Below are 13,440 nucleotides of genomic sequence, written 5' to 3'. Positions count from 1 at the left end.
ATTAAAAAATTATTTCAGATTGTATGTTAAGACTATAAAATTCATCGAAATTTAAAGACGCATAATTTTTTTAGTTAATTTAACAAATTAGACCATATAGAGAAGTAGATCTCACAAATTAAGAATTTACCTGATCAATCCTCTTCTTCGACGACCACACTGTTACTTTTCTTGTTGGCGATGATTGTTTCTGTTCTCATTGGACTGAAACGAAAGAGATTTTGGAGTGCTTTTTATTTCTTCTTCTTCTTCTTCCATGTAGTCTCTTTTTTATTATCTCTCTTTATATAACAAAGACACAAGAGTAAGTGCACAAATGAGAGAAGTAGACTTATTTAGCAATAGGGTTCACTCTTTTTAAGTGACAACCAACATAGATATTTGGTCATTTATTTAGGGCTTATAGCATTACTAAAATATTTTCTCTTAAGAATCAAGTCAGAAATGTGAGATTGTAATCACCTAAAATGAGAATTAATATAGTTACCCTTTTTGCAAATGATTATCCCCCCAAAAAATATAAATAAAAAAATATTAGTGTGTTTTCATAAACAACAATGATAGAGACCACTAATTTTGGAACTCTAAAAAGATCACTAATGATATGACACTCAATGAAAAAAGAAAAAAAATACAACACCAAGATCAAAACATCAAATCATTTATGAAGAGGCCTACTACCACATCATTAATAGTAGCACTAATTAGTGCTCTCACTCATTTTCCTTTCACAAAAAGAAAAACAATAAGAAATACATCTATATATATATAAGCCGTGCTTTGCCCTCGGTGGCTTGTATTTCGCTTTTCCCATTTTGCCCTTTTGCCTTGCATTATTTACTAATGATAGATTAATATATTTTATAATTCCCATATTGCCTTTCTTTTTTGTAATACTTGTCAATACTGGTGGTAATACTTTAGATGAAGAATTTTTTGTAATTTTGCAAAGATTTTTTTGTTAGTTATGAAACATGATTCTTTTATTTTTGAGAAATTAAAAATACACTTCTAAAATTTGTTTAAAATATACATCGTCCGTATGATATTCGAAATTTGTAATACTTATCAATGTTTTGTTAGTTATGAAACATGATTCTTTTATTTTTGAGAAATTAAAAATACACCTCTGAAATTTGTTTAAAATATACATTGTCCCTATAATATTTGAAATTTGTAATACTTATCAAAATTTTGTTAGTTATGAAACATGATTTTTTTTATTTTTGAGAAATTAAAAATACACCTCTAAAATTTGTTTAAAATATACATTGTCCCTATAATATTAGAAATTATAACAATCCCTTGTTTGAATTTTAAATTTAATAGAATAATCAAGAAAAAAATTCCAACTACTCTCCTGTGCAATAATAAAATTATTAAAATTATTTATTAAAAGATATTTCTCATATATTGACTTAATGATTTATTTAATAACATGAATAATCATTTGTTATGGATTCATGATTTATTTATTAACAAAAAAAAAATGAAAAAGTTCATTAAAATAAAATAAAAATTCGAACAAAATGCACACAAATTTTTATTCAAAATTTCATTTGCTTTTAGTATTTATTTTTTATTTTTGGAATTTAATCACTTATTGGGCCTGTCATCTTACTTTTTTTGTAATAAAAAAGAAAATCGCTGCCTACCATATAATAATCTATTACATATTAGTGAATTTGTAGAAAAAATTATTAAATATTTTTCAAAAATATTATGTGACATTATTTCAATGGTATTCTCGATTAATGAGAATTGTAAAACACACTAATTGAGTTATCCTTATCTCTTAATTACCTAATAAAAATGAGAAAAGCGTATCTCACACATAAAAAAATTGGTTACATAATTAGTTTGTAACGCCATGTAATTTGTCACACTATGATTGTAAATATGTGCAAAATACATTAAATATGGTATAGAGTGATCATGCATGTGTTGGCAAATGACTAAAATAACTAAAAATTAAAAACAAAAAAAACCTTAAAAAAAAAAGTATGACATAATTTTGAAAAAAAAAAACAATAAAGATAAAAATTCAAAAAAAATTGTGACTTTTTTAGCCAATAAACTAACTTTTCTAACGCCCACTTAATTTAAATTATTTATATAATCTTTTCATTTTATTATTCAACCCGTGCATTGCAATGCCTTTTCTACCTAGTACATATATATATATCGATGGTTGTTAGATGCAACTTCTAGTTTTTTTTTAAAAAATTATTTTAGATTTTTATGTCAAACTATTTAGTATAATTTTTAATAATAATTTATTAGGCAAGAAAAAATATAAGAGTAAATTATAGTAAATTTTTTTTAAATTATGACTTATTTACACTTTACTTCTTGAACTTCAAAACTCAACAACTCCTCATTTGTCGAATTTTAATGACAACAATACCCTTTATTGATTATTTTATAATAATAATATTCTTATATGGTTATTTCATTTGCATTTTGTCTCTCTTATCTTTGTGGCAAAGTGTAAATAGAATCATTAGATAAGAATATTATTATTCTAAAAATTTAACAAATGTGTAATGTGCTTTATACATGATTTGATTTTCTATAAACTTCTAACATAATCCAAACAAAAATGGTTAACTGTAATAAGGTAATACTTTGAGGGGGTTAATTGTTGAGTTTTGAAATTCAAATGGCAAAATACACAGTGGGTCATAGACTAGTTTAAGGGAATTTAATGTAATTTACCTATAACTTAAATAAGTTAAAAAATTAATTAATTAATTATCTTAAAGTTAAAAGATAGGTGTTTTTGACTTCTTTCTTATTATCAACTTTTAATTTGCAAAAACATACACCAAAAATATCCAATATGTTTGATATTTCTTACTAGTCTATCATTTTTACCTCGTTATTCCTTTGTCAATGATTATCTTTGTTTAGGGCTATATTAGAATGAAAAATTCTTTGGTGTGTTATTATCTTTGTGTAGGGCTATATTAGAATGAAAAATTCTCTACTGTGCAATACAAATTGTATGTAACATTTTCACAAACGCAAATTTTTGTTTAATTTATGTATTTTTGTGAAATCACTTTACGCTTATCTGTAAAAACTTACGTAATTTTTTGTAACATTGCATACTGAAACATTTCCCGTCTAAAACAATAGGGCTTAGCTATACAATTGCCTGTTAAGCATCGCAACATCTTTTGACAAAATAGAAGATTATGCTTCACTTTTTTTAAATTTGGAGAAATAAGCCTTCTTATGGACCACACAAAGACCAAAGTAATCTAACTAGCTTTTGCATCAAGAGCAAATTTGTGATTTAAGGCACATTTTTTTGTATACTTCAGAATTTGAGAGAGAGGAAATTTAATGCATCATCAAATCTAAGGTATATATGATGGCCAAAAAATATTATTGATGTGTTTAGTGGTTTGTTTGCTATCAATTTCTAAAATTGCTTTCTCACAGAAAAAATATAAAAACTTGAAATAACACTAAACATGACAGAAAAATTAATAAGAGTCACTTAAGGATCATACTTTCAAATTCTACAGTGAAATTTAACATCAAAAGCATCACAAAACTCCTAACATTAATAAAATCTCCGATTATTTTCCCTAGTTAAAGGAAAATATACCATCTGCCTTGCCCTTTATTTTCTTTACCTTTTAACTCTGTATTACCCTTGCCCTTTATTTTCTTTACCTTTTAACTCTTCTGTATTACTGGCAACACTGCTCTGTAAGTTCCTTTTGTTTTTCTCTTCCCAAGACAGGCAATTCTACCATTTCCGAGATATGGGAAAAGATCAAAAGATAACTATTAACTACTCCGCTACGTAACTCGAATTATCACCGGCTCGAATGGCCTGAAATTCCAAAACGACGTTGTTTTGGAATTTTTTTTTTTATCTTAGCGGTAAGATTTATTCTCTTCCCGGTAAAATAATTTTTCCGTACCAAAGTCTGAGTCATTCTCTTACCGGTAAGAATGCCAAAATGACGTCGTTCTGACATTCGGGGCATTCGAGCTCTCACGCATTTTCCAACTACTAAAGAGGAAAAAGATGTAATTTTTCCAAAGTACAATGATAATAACATATCACCAAATTGAGCAAGAACACTTCAAATTTTTGAAAATAGGTCCACAATTGTAAGCTTCCATGTCGGTCCATCAACTTGAAAAGTCATTAAAAAAAAAGAAAAGAAAGAGAGGCTAGTCTTGCAAACCCGAAACATATCAAGCTGTAGAAATGTGAGCAGCATCCTTAATAGATTCGCGCCACGCATACTCCCTAGCTCCATCCTGGTCAACAATTTTGATGACGAAATTTGGCGGGGCCACAACCAGCCTAGACCGAATCTCCATTATGCACTTGTCGACCAGATCAACAGCTTCTTCCAATGTCATGTTGCTGTGGTAGTGCCTGTCCATCATAGAAAGTGAAAAATAGGACCCATAACCAAATGCTGCCTTGTCAACCTTGTGAAGGGAAGCAATATAATCGATGTAGTATAGGGAAGGGCCTGTCTCCTTGTCGTAGCCAGCCAAAATAATATTCACCATATATGGGCTCTGAAAAGCCAAATGGCAAAGGTTCAGCCAATTCACGTGTCGAAGGAACCCAATAACTGAGATGAAGCATGTCATGCTAGTTTTACATATACATTAGTCTTACAGATAGAATTTAGAACAATATTCTGTGTAGATACTGAGATACTTCCATATGAAAAACAAACCAACTACCCAGGTGAGCATTGGTGATGAGCCAATTTCGCATCTGCATCAACACATGACTGGATCCAAAGATCATGTGTGCAAAGTTGCCAACATTCTAGAAGCACAAGACCAGTGAAGTAATCTAATTAAATATGCATGCATTGTGTAGCACATGAAGAATAACAACACTGCAATGATCTCACAAAATACAATTAATTCAGAGGCAGCTATTTATGTTGTCAAATCAAGCCCACCAAGTTCACAACAAGATTCAAACAAGGGAACAGATCAAAGTCTGCAAGGGATCAGCAAGGGAAGCCTTCAAGGAAATGCATTTATGATTAATACTCCACCATCCGCATAAGTGGAAGTTATTTGGTGGTTGCTTGTTTCCATTTTACAACAGTAACTAAATCCAAACAATAATGTCCCCTTGGGACCTTCAGATTGCACCTTACGCAGTAATGTTTGACTGGGATTGGAGTAAAGAGTTATCAATTAGCTTACCACTTAGGCCTTGTTTGGGAAACAGATTTTGGGCTTTTTTTAAGTTAAAATTCACAAAAAGACAAAATAGGTTAATATAGCCAATAAGACAAAATGTCACATCAAACCCATAATCATTTTACTTTTTTCCTCACAAACATCACATCCAACTATAAAAAAATCCAACTATCTTCCCAAATATAAAAATTTTAACCTATTAAAATAATCAAAAATTAAAATAGCCTACTTTCCAGACGAGGCCTTTTTTTTTTTTTCCAATTGGCACCAGGAGTGTCTAAATCAAAGTACAACTAATTCCCAGAGGTGCACAAGCTCTTGGCAAGGAATTTTCCACAAATGCACCAATGGCTTCGTTTGGGAAGTTGCTATTTTAGTAGGCTATTTTAGTTTTTGGCTATTTTAGTAGGCTAAAATTTTTGTGTTTGGGAAGATGATTTAATTTTTTTATGGTTGAATGTGATGTTTGTGAGAGAAAAAGTGAAATGATTATGGGTTTGATGTGATATTTTGTCTAGCTATTTTAGCCTATTTTGTCTTTTTGTGAATTTTAGCCTAAATTAGGCTATTTTTTTTCTTCCCAAACACCCCCAATGTCAATTCAAGGGTTTTCCCCCAATTCGATGACCTCAAGGAATTATTAGCACCTAAGAGGTTTCGATCCTTGAACCTTGGAGAGAGCACACCCCAAAACCAAGGACCTTGCCACCAGGCCAACCTCTTGGGATTAGCTTACCACTTAGAGGTTGTCACACTAATGTTTCAAAAGTACAAATTCAAAGGAAGTGAAGGATAGTTCTTTTATTTATTTATTTTTTTTAATAATAAGCGCGCACACCTTTTAAAGTGTTTTAGGCTATAGAATAAAGGGTTCCTACTCTCTATGTTACATGGACTCGTCACTTTGGGGCGAAGTACCCGTGTCGACACGACACGACACGGGTGCGGGTGTGAGATCTGTGTCGGATTCGCCTCGTCTCTCTCGGATACGGCACTTTACAGACAGCAAAGAAATGGAAGAGGAGAAAGGAAGAGAACCTGGTCACTGTTGCTTCGATCATCGATCACGATTAGGGCTCTCACTGTTGATCACGATCGTCTTCGTCTAGGGCTTCGATCGTCTTCGTCTAGGGCTTCGATCACTGTCGATCTCGACCTCGAGCTCGATCGCCTTCGTCTCTCCCTTCGTTTCTGCTTCTCTCTCTCTCTCTTCGTCTCGTCTCTGCTTCTCTCTCTCTCTCGTCTCTCGTCTCTCAATCTGTTCTCTCTCTTCGCCTCTGTTTTATAGAATAGATATATACCGATCATATATAATATATATAATATAATTTATCATATATAATAATAATTTAAATTATTATTCATATTACATTTACATTAGTATATAATATATAGTATAAATTACATTAATATAATAATATGTAATATTATTCATCTAAAAAAAATTATATAATACAATAGATATTATATAAATTTTATAGATATTATATAATAATTATTGTATAACATATAAGATATTTATAAGATAATATATACTTATATATATTAATAAAAATAAATAAACACATATATGTAAAATAATTATTTGTTATTTATATAATATAACTCATCTTAATAACTATATTTAAAATATATATATATATTTAACGTATCCCCGTACCCGTATCCAAATTTGGATACATATCCACGTATCCTTAATTTTTAATTTTGAAGTATCCGACCCCTAGATACGCACCCACACCCGATCCTCGTACCCGCGTCCGTGTAACTTAGCTCTATTTTTATTCTACTCTATGAAGCGTTTTGGGATTCATTTTTTGAATATCAAAAAATATATATATTACAATTTTTAAATAATTTTACGTTCGCTAGAATTAGACTCATATCACTTGCTATGAAGGCAATGTCACAAGAATTATTTCATAATATGTGCCAAAATCTTTTTTTCTTCTTCCATGTGTGTGTTTGTTTATCAATTTGTGCCAAATCTTACAATTATTAGTTTGATGTGATTCATGACTTGCAAAATTAGGATTTCAATTCATGATATGATTCTCGACTTGACTACTATGGTCAAGATCCATCCATCAAAATAACTTCATGATTTCCAAGTCTACTGATATGGAGGATTCCAGTGTCATGATTACTAGGGTCCATTTGTTTTGGAAGATGGAGGAAGAAATTGGATTGAGATAAAAGTGAGACCCACTAATATTGTGTTTGTTTTGGGAGATTGAGAGGGAATTCATAAACCAGCCGAATTAGGATGGGCCTTGGATGTTGGTATTGAGATGGAGGCCAAAGACTTGGTATTAGAAAATTAGTCCTCTGGCTTAACTTTTCTTTCTTTCTTTCTTTTTTTTTTTTTTTTTTTTTTTGGCATTTTTTTTAACATTAATGTTTAATATTTTTGTATTTTTTGTTAAGTAAAAATTATAATTTTATTTGTTTTATTATTTTCTATTTCTTTTATATAAAAATAATTTAACAATCCTCACACTAACAACTATTATCAAAACAAATACAATTTTACTTAATCCCCTCACTACCAATCCCCTCCCTAACAATCCCTTCACTATTAATCCCTTTCATTCTACTTTTGAAAACAAACAGCCCCTTAGTTCTTTATTACATCATAAAAAAACAAATTTGATGGGTATAAAAGAATACACAGTAAAGTAGAAAAAAGATGGAAGAAATCTTCTCCAAAACAGAACTTAAAAAAAGAAGCGTATACTCTCTCCATTCCGAAATGAGGGTCTTACCTTCCATTTTTGGTTGTCCCAACATCAATCTCAACAACAAAAAAGTCCCTATAACGTCGTTGTGATGTCGGCCTCCAAATAGCAGAATTTATACACCCAATTAAAGGAGGCCCACACAATGTAGAATGATCTGAAATATCTCAATAATATGCTTTTTGACCATGCACCCAGAAATTAACCAACTAACAAAGTTTCCATCCCAACAATATTAGTAAGAAATAACCTAGGGTTAGATTGCAAAAGGCAATGAACATGAATAAACAACTTTGTTTAGAAAGGCTTTCCTTCTTGAGCCAGCCAAAATAAAGCAATCACAGAATTTGACCTAAGGGATGTCCACTCAAATATCCATGATTCCTATCTAACTGAACTTTGCTAGGAAGCAACTATTAATTTTAATGTCAATTAAATATGGTGATCAATGATTTACGGTATTTACCCAACAACAAAAAACAAGAAAATCGTAACCATATTGAAGACAACAGTACCCAGAGATGAGGGACCAAAAAGTAATCACCTTTACCAGCTCATCACCCCTAAAATCAATCATCATCTCACAAAATCTCTCTAGAGAATGAAGTCAACCACAACCTGTTAGTTTCATTGGTGCCCCTTGCCACCATCAAATAGGGAGCCGCAGGGCTCCAATTTAAACTGGGATGTGGTTGTTGTGTGTGTGCGCATGAGTGCACATTGTAAATTAAAGAAAGCCAAATCATAACTAAAGCAGTAAAAACCGAAGATAAGGAAAACGGACCAATGAGGTTCAAGACTTGAGACTAAAAATTTTAGGGAACATCATAACCATTTCTCCCCTTGACAGCATGAAAATATCATCAGAGCAAACTCCACCTATTATACCACAGAGATACTCAAACCAGAACTTCTCATCAAAACGCTTCTTACATTGAAATTGATGGAACAGTAAGAAAATACAAGATACCTCACAACACCCATCAAATTATGACACAATCACTTGTCTACAATACCAAGACCAAGGCATCATCTTGCCACCTTGACAATCAGCATGTAGTTATTTCTATGAATTCCGATAGTGCTATACATATGTACCCCGAAACATCTTACGCTATTCAACCCAGTTAATAGAAATTTTTAGTTGAGTTGAGATATTAATGAAAAATGTGTCAATTTTAAGAGATTCAAAACATATTCTATTTATTGTTCACTTATAAAATGCTTTTTTATTTCATATTTATGAAATCATATGCATGAGAAATAAATCGTGAAGAAATTAAAAGCAGAGGAGTCACTTTGAATGTTTCATCATCGCCTAATTGGCAATAGATATCCAATGGCTACCCTACTTTGTTGTGATGCTTGTTGGAAAAGGGATCCCTACCACATCAAGCCTTCAAACAGGTCCAAATATGCCTCTCAAAATCCTAAGGCCTCCATGGAGACCGCAGGCAGACTTAGCCAAAGCCCAAGGCAAGATACTAAATTAAATGGTCCGCAAAACCAAACCTGGGCCAAAATTTACATCAACTTACATCCCTATCAACCAATCAAATATCCAGCCAGGGAAAAAATTGGTCTAGGAGCAATAAAAATCATGCACAATCAAAAATTATTATCACATTGACAAGTAGATGTAGCTACAAATAACTTCGAGGCTTGCTTAAACTCACTCTTAAGTTTTAACTAGAGCTGGGTAGGCCCCAATATTTGTTTGTAGGACAATGACAATACAAGGTTACCACTAATGTTATCCATTTATCCCAATAAAAGAACCTAGAGTAACTCAAGTCATTAGGAAAACCAGAGTTTTTACATTAATCAGCATTATATTCTTGTTACAAAGAGTATAAAGGAGAAGATTAAAACAAAACAAAGCTTTTTTAACATGCTCTGACTGACCCAAGCCAAACACATCTCTCCAAGTATTACCACTAGCTTAAATCATCATAATGATTATTTAACAAGAAAACTCTTCCAGGATTCTTAATACTATGCTCACTTAAGATATATATATATTATTATTATTATCTTTACCGTTCCAATTGCACTTGTAGCATGGAGTATATTTATTAGGTACAATTTCATGTAATATTCAGAATATTCGCCTCAAAAGGTATAACTAGTAGTCAGCCATTTTTAGGGTCATAATGGTATTATTAAAACACATCCTTGTTCAGCTGCATATGATGTGTTAAACTAGGCATATGCTCTCGTACACATTTCAAGTAAATTTCATGACTCTTTCTGATGCTGAATAAAACCCTAATATAGACCTTGGAGACAATACCCAACAGTTTCATGATCCGATCAAAACAAAAACCCTAATGTTAAAAGTAAAATCCAAACCCTAAAAATGAAAAAATTGTACAAAATCCCCCCAAAAAAGGTATTACCTTTCGCAAGGCAGTGGCGAGTTCGCCTCGGGTGAAATTGGCAGCAGCAGCAGTTGTCAATGGAATGCCGTTGCGGAACTGATACAACGCCACGTTCTTCTGTATATACTCCGTAAATTGAGCTCTGACCATATATATATATACAAAAATTCAAATCCAAAACCCCAATTAGTTCAAATAGAGGACTAAATACAATAAATTTGAAGAAATTTTTATACAGATCAGAGCTTAGTTGAAATTAATCATTAGAGAGAGAGAGAGAGAGAGAGAGGACCTGTCGCCGGCTTCGCCACTAGCTCCCATGAGCTTGTGAGAATCGAGGATCATGATCTTGTCTTCATTGGATTTGTGAACCAATATGCTGTTCACGGCCGAAGTATCGGCCACTACCAAAGCGAAACCCTTCCCTACCAGTCCGAACACGCACTCCATTTCTCCCTCTCTCTCTCTCTCTGGGGGTTATAGACACAGATCTATATGTATCTATCTGTATATTTTGATTTTGATTTTGATTTTGATTTTGCTCTGGGCTTTTGGTACTACTACTTTGCTTGATTCGAGTGCTTGCTCTCTCTATGTAGGGCTCGACTTGGGAAACAAGACAGCCTATAAAGAATATAATTTGTTTATTTTATTGGAAAATATTTGAGGGCCACAATTTTTGTGGTTACAATGGCTTAAAACAGTCAAAACGATGTCGTTTTGAGTGTAAAATATGTCAAAACGACGTCGTTTTGACAGTTTTGAGCCATTATGGCCACAAAAATTATGACCCTCTAGCATTGTTATATTTTATTTTACGCGAATAACCGACTCATTTACGTTTAAGGCCCGAAGGCAAGCCCGCCGGGGGCTGCAAGTTTTACCCAGTCCAAGCACATAAAACATACATGGAACTAGCCGGGCCAATCTCATTTGAGTTGGGTCTAGACATAGGATTTAAAAATTGAACCCGCCTGGCTCGTTGGCCCGATTGCTCAAGCCATGAGCCCTTCTAAGCCAACACCATTAGAGAGGGTTTAAAAATAAAAGTCTATTGGCTTGGCTTGGGCAATATTTTCTCAGGGTAGATCATTTATCATCTTTTAAGTATAAAGTGTGGAACAAGTGTTTTAAAAAACAAAAATGTCTAAACCCCTTTTTTTTTACCCCTTTTGACCCCCTCTCTCTTATTGGTTGGATTTTATTTATTTTTTTATTTTTGTTTTTATTTTTGTTTTTTGTTTTCCTTGTCCTCCAATTACCACTTGCCACATATATGTGGGGGTGGTGGGGGTGGTGATTGGAGGGGGACTCCATCACTCCTCTTTAAAAAATAAGAACAAATCAATGCCTTGATCCGGCTTTGATAAATTATGAGGCACGTGGAAAAATGTATGCAAATATGAACTAGAACATAGTTTGAATTGAGTTTAAATTATAAGTTAATATGAGTCTTATAAAACCAATTGTAGGTGATACTTACAAATAAAACACCAGAAAACACACAAAATAAAAGTTACAACAATTAATATAAGGGTTGAGACGCGGGAAATTCGCTCTCTTTAAGGAGATTCAAGCCCTCTGGGGTTAGGGAAAGCCTCACACCGGTACAGCAGAAAAACCTTGACTTGTCCCCCCCAGGATACAACAGCTCGACTAAGTCGTGTGGTTCACCAATACTGCACAATTGGTTGAACCCAAAGCTTTATCACACACATCCTTTTTTATTTTCCTGATAATCTCACATTAGACATAACAAAAGCAACCCAAAACTTCTTCACCTCTCGTGTATATATCTCTAGATAGGACATAAGTTCACTATATATATAAGAGCCTATCTTGGTGGATAAGAAAACGAATGAAGACTTGGATAAGATTAGAGACTAAGACCAAGACCTTAGGAAGCTTACCTTGGAAGGATGAAGACTTGGATGAATAAGCATGGTGGACCAAGACCAAGACTTGGCCAAGACCTTGGATAACTTAGAGGGAAAGAAAAGGAAAGCCAACCTATAACACATTATAATATTAAAATACCTACTAACATTCCTCTACCTATTTTAATATTATAAGTAACAAAACTGAGATTATTAGGCAAATAAGGATATTATGCAACATGGTAGGTGTGCTCTGCATTGAATCTCCATTAGTGAAACAATAATATCTACTCTAGAGCTAATAGTATGCTCAGCATTGAACTATGACTACTTAAGGGAAATAAATAATTATTGCACACACATAATATTCCAGGTGTTCACAAAACCTTTAAATGCCAGCACGTTATGGCCTTGTGCGATCTCAGGATTCATGAGTGTATTTGAGAATTAGCCCAAATCTCACAGGTAGCGGCCCCACTACCACACTCACATAGGTGAATTCTGTCAAGGGTGCTCCTGTAATTATGACACCCCACTCAATAAGAGCTACAGAAATTCATTAAGAGTTTTTTAATAACTCAACCTCTACAACGTTACAGGATAAATGCACTTACATCATAAGGATAGGTAAAAATTAATTTAGTGCATTTCTCACGGCCATCATATGATCGTTTTTCTCATTGAATCCAGTTACAGGATCTCTGGTCCCTGGGTTGAGTATCCTCATACATGGCTTCTGCTATATTCAATGGGCTTCAATCCCATTGTAACGCCCTCAAAATAATAACATCAACCCATCAATATAGACATGCACTGATATATATATATATAAGTTTCACTTCCTTCTATTCATCAGAGTTCCATTACCAAAAGTATTACATGTTATCAACAAAAGCAAATGCCCTAAAGGCTTACAGCTTTCCAAGTTAACACTTGGTTACAACAAAAGAGTACTAACTCATTTACACATTAAGCCCTTGGCTTGAATATACATGTAATACATCAAAGAAATAAAACAACAAAAGTCCGCTCGCCTCTAGCCTCCCAAACTACGTCCTTGGAGGTGGCATGCTACCTGTACCTGAAAATGATATTCCCATATAGGGTGAGCCACAGCCCAGTAGACATACACTAAACCAAATATGAACAATGACTAAAAGATTAGCAGTTGATAGGTGGCCAACACTGATATTTTCCCTTAACACACTTTACAGTTTCATGACATACAAGTCCATGTTA

General features: G+C 33.0%; 1 protein-coding gene across 1 annotated transcript; it reads right to left on the bottom strand.

Annotated features, from left to right (window-relative positions):
- Positions 1 to 4,054: 4,054 nt before the first annotated feature.
- On the bottom strand, positions 4,055 to 11,034 carry LOC114312624 (proteasome subunit beta type-2-B). Its single transcript, XM_028258882.2, has 3 exons — positions 10,617 to 11,034; positions 10,343 to 10,466; positions 4,055 to 4,557 (listed from the first exon to the last, which is right to left on the bottom strand). The coding sequence occupies exons 1-3, from the start codon at positions 10,772 to 10,774 to the stop codon at positions 4,222 to 4,224; spliced, it is 618 nt and encodes a 205-aa protein (XP_028114683.1). The 5' UTR covers positions 10,775 to 11,034; the 3' UTR covers positions 4,055 to 4,221.
- Between the last annotated feature and the right edge of the window lie 2,406 nt (positions 11,035 to 13,440).

This window comes from Camellia sinensis, chromosome 6, assembly GCF_055761805.1.
Source record: "Camellia sinensis isolate YWXY chromosome 6, ASM5576180v1, whole genome shotgun sequence".
In the NCBI taxonomy this organism is placed as follows: Eukaryota; Viridiplantae; Streptophyta; class Magnoliopsida; order Ericales; family Theaceae; genus Camellia; species Camellia sinensis.
This window is presented reverse-complemented; position numbering and strand designations above follow the sequence as displayed.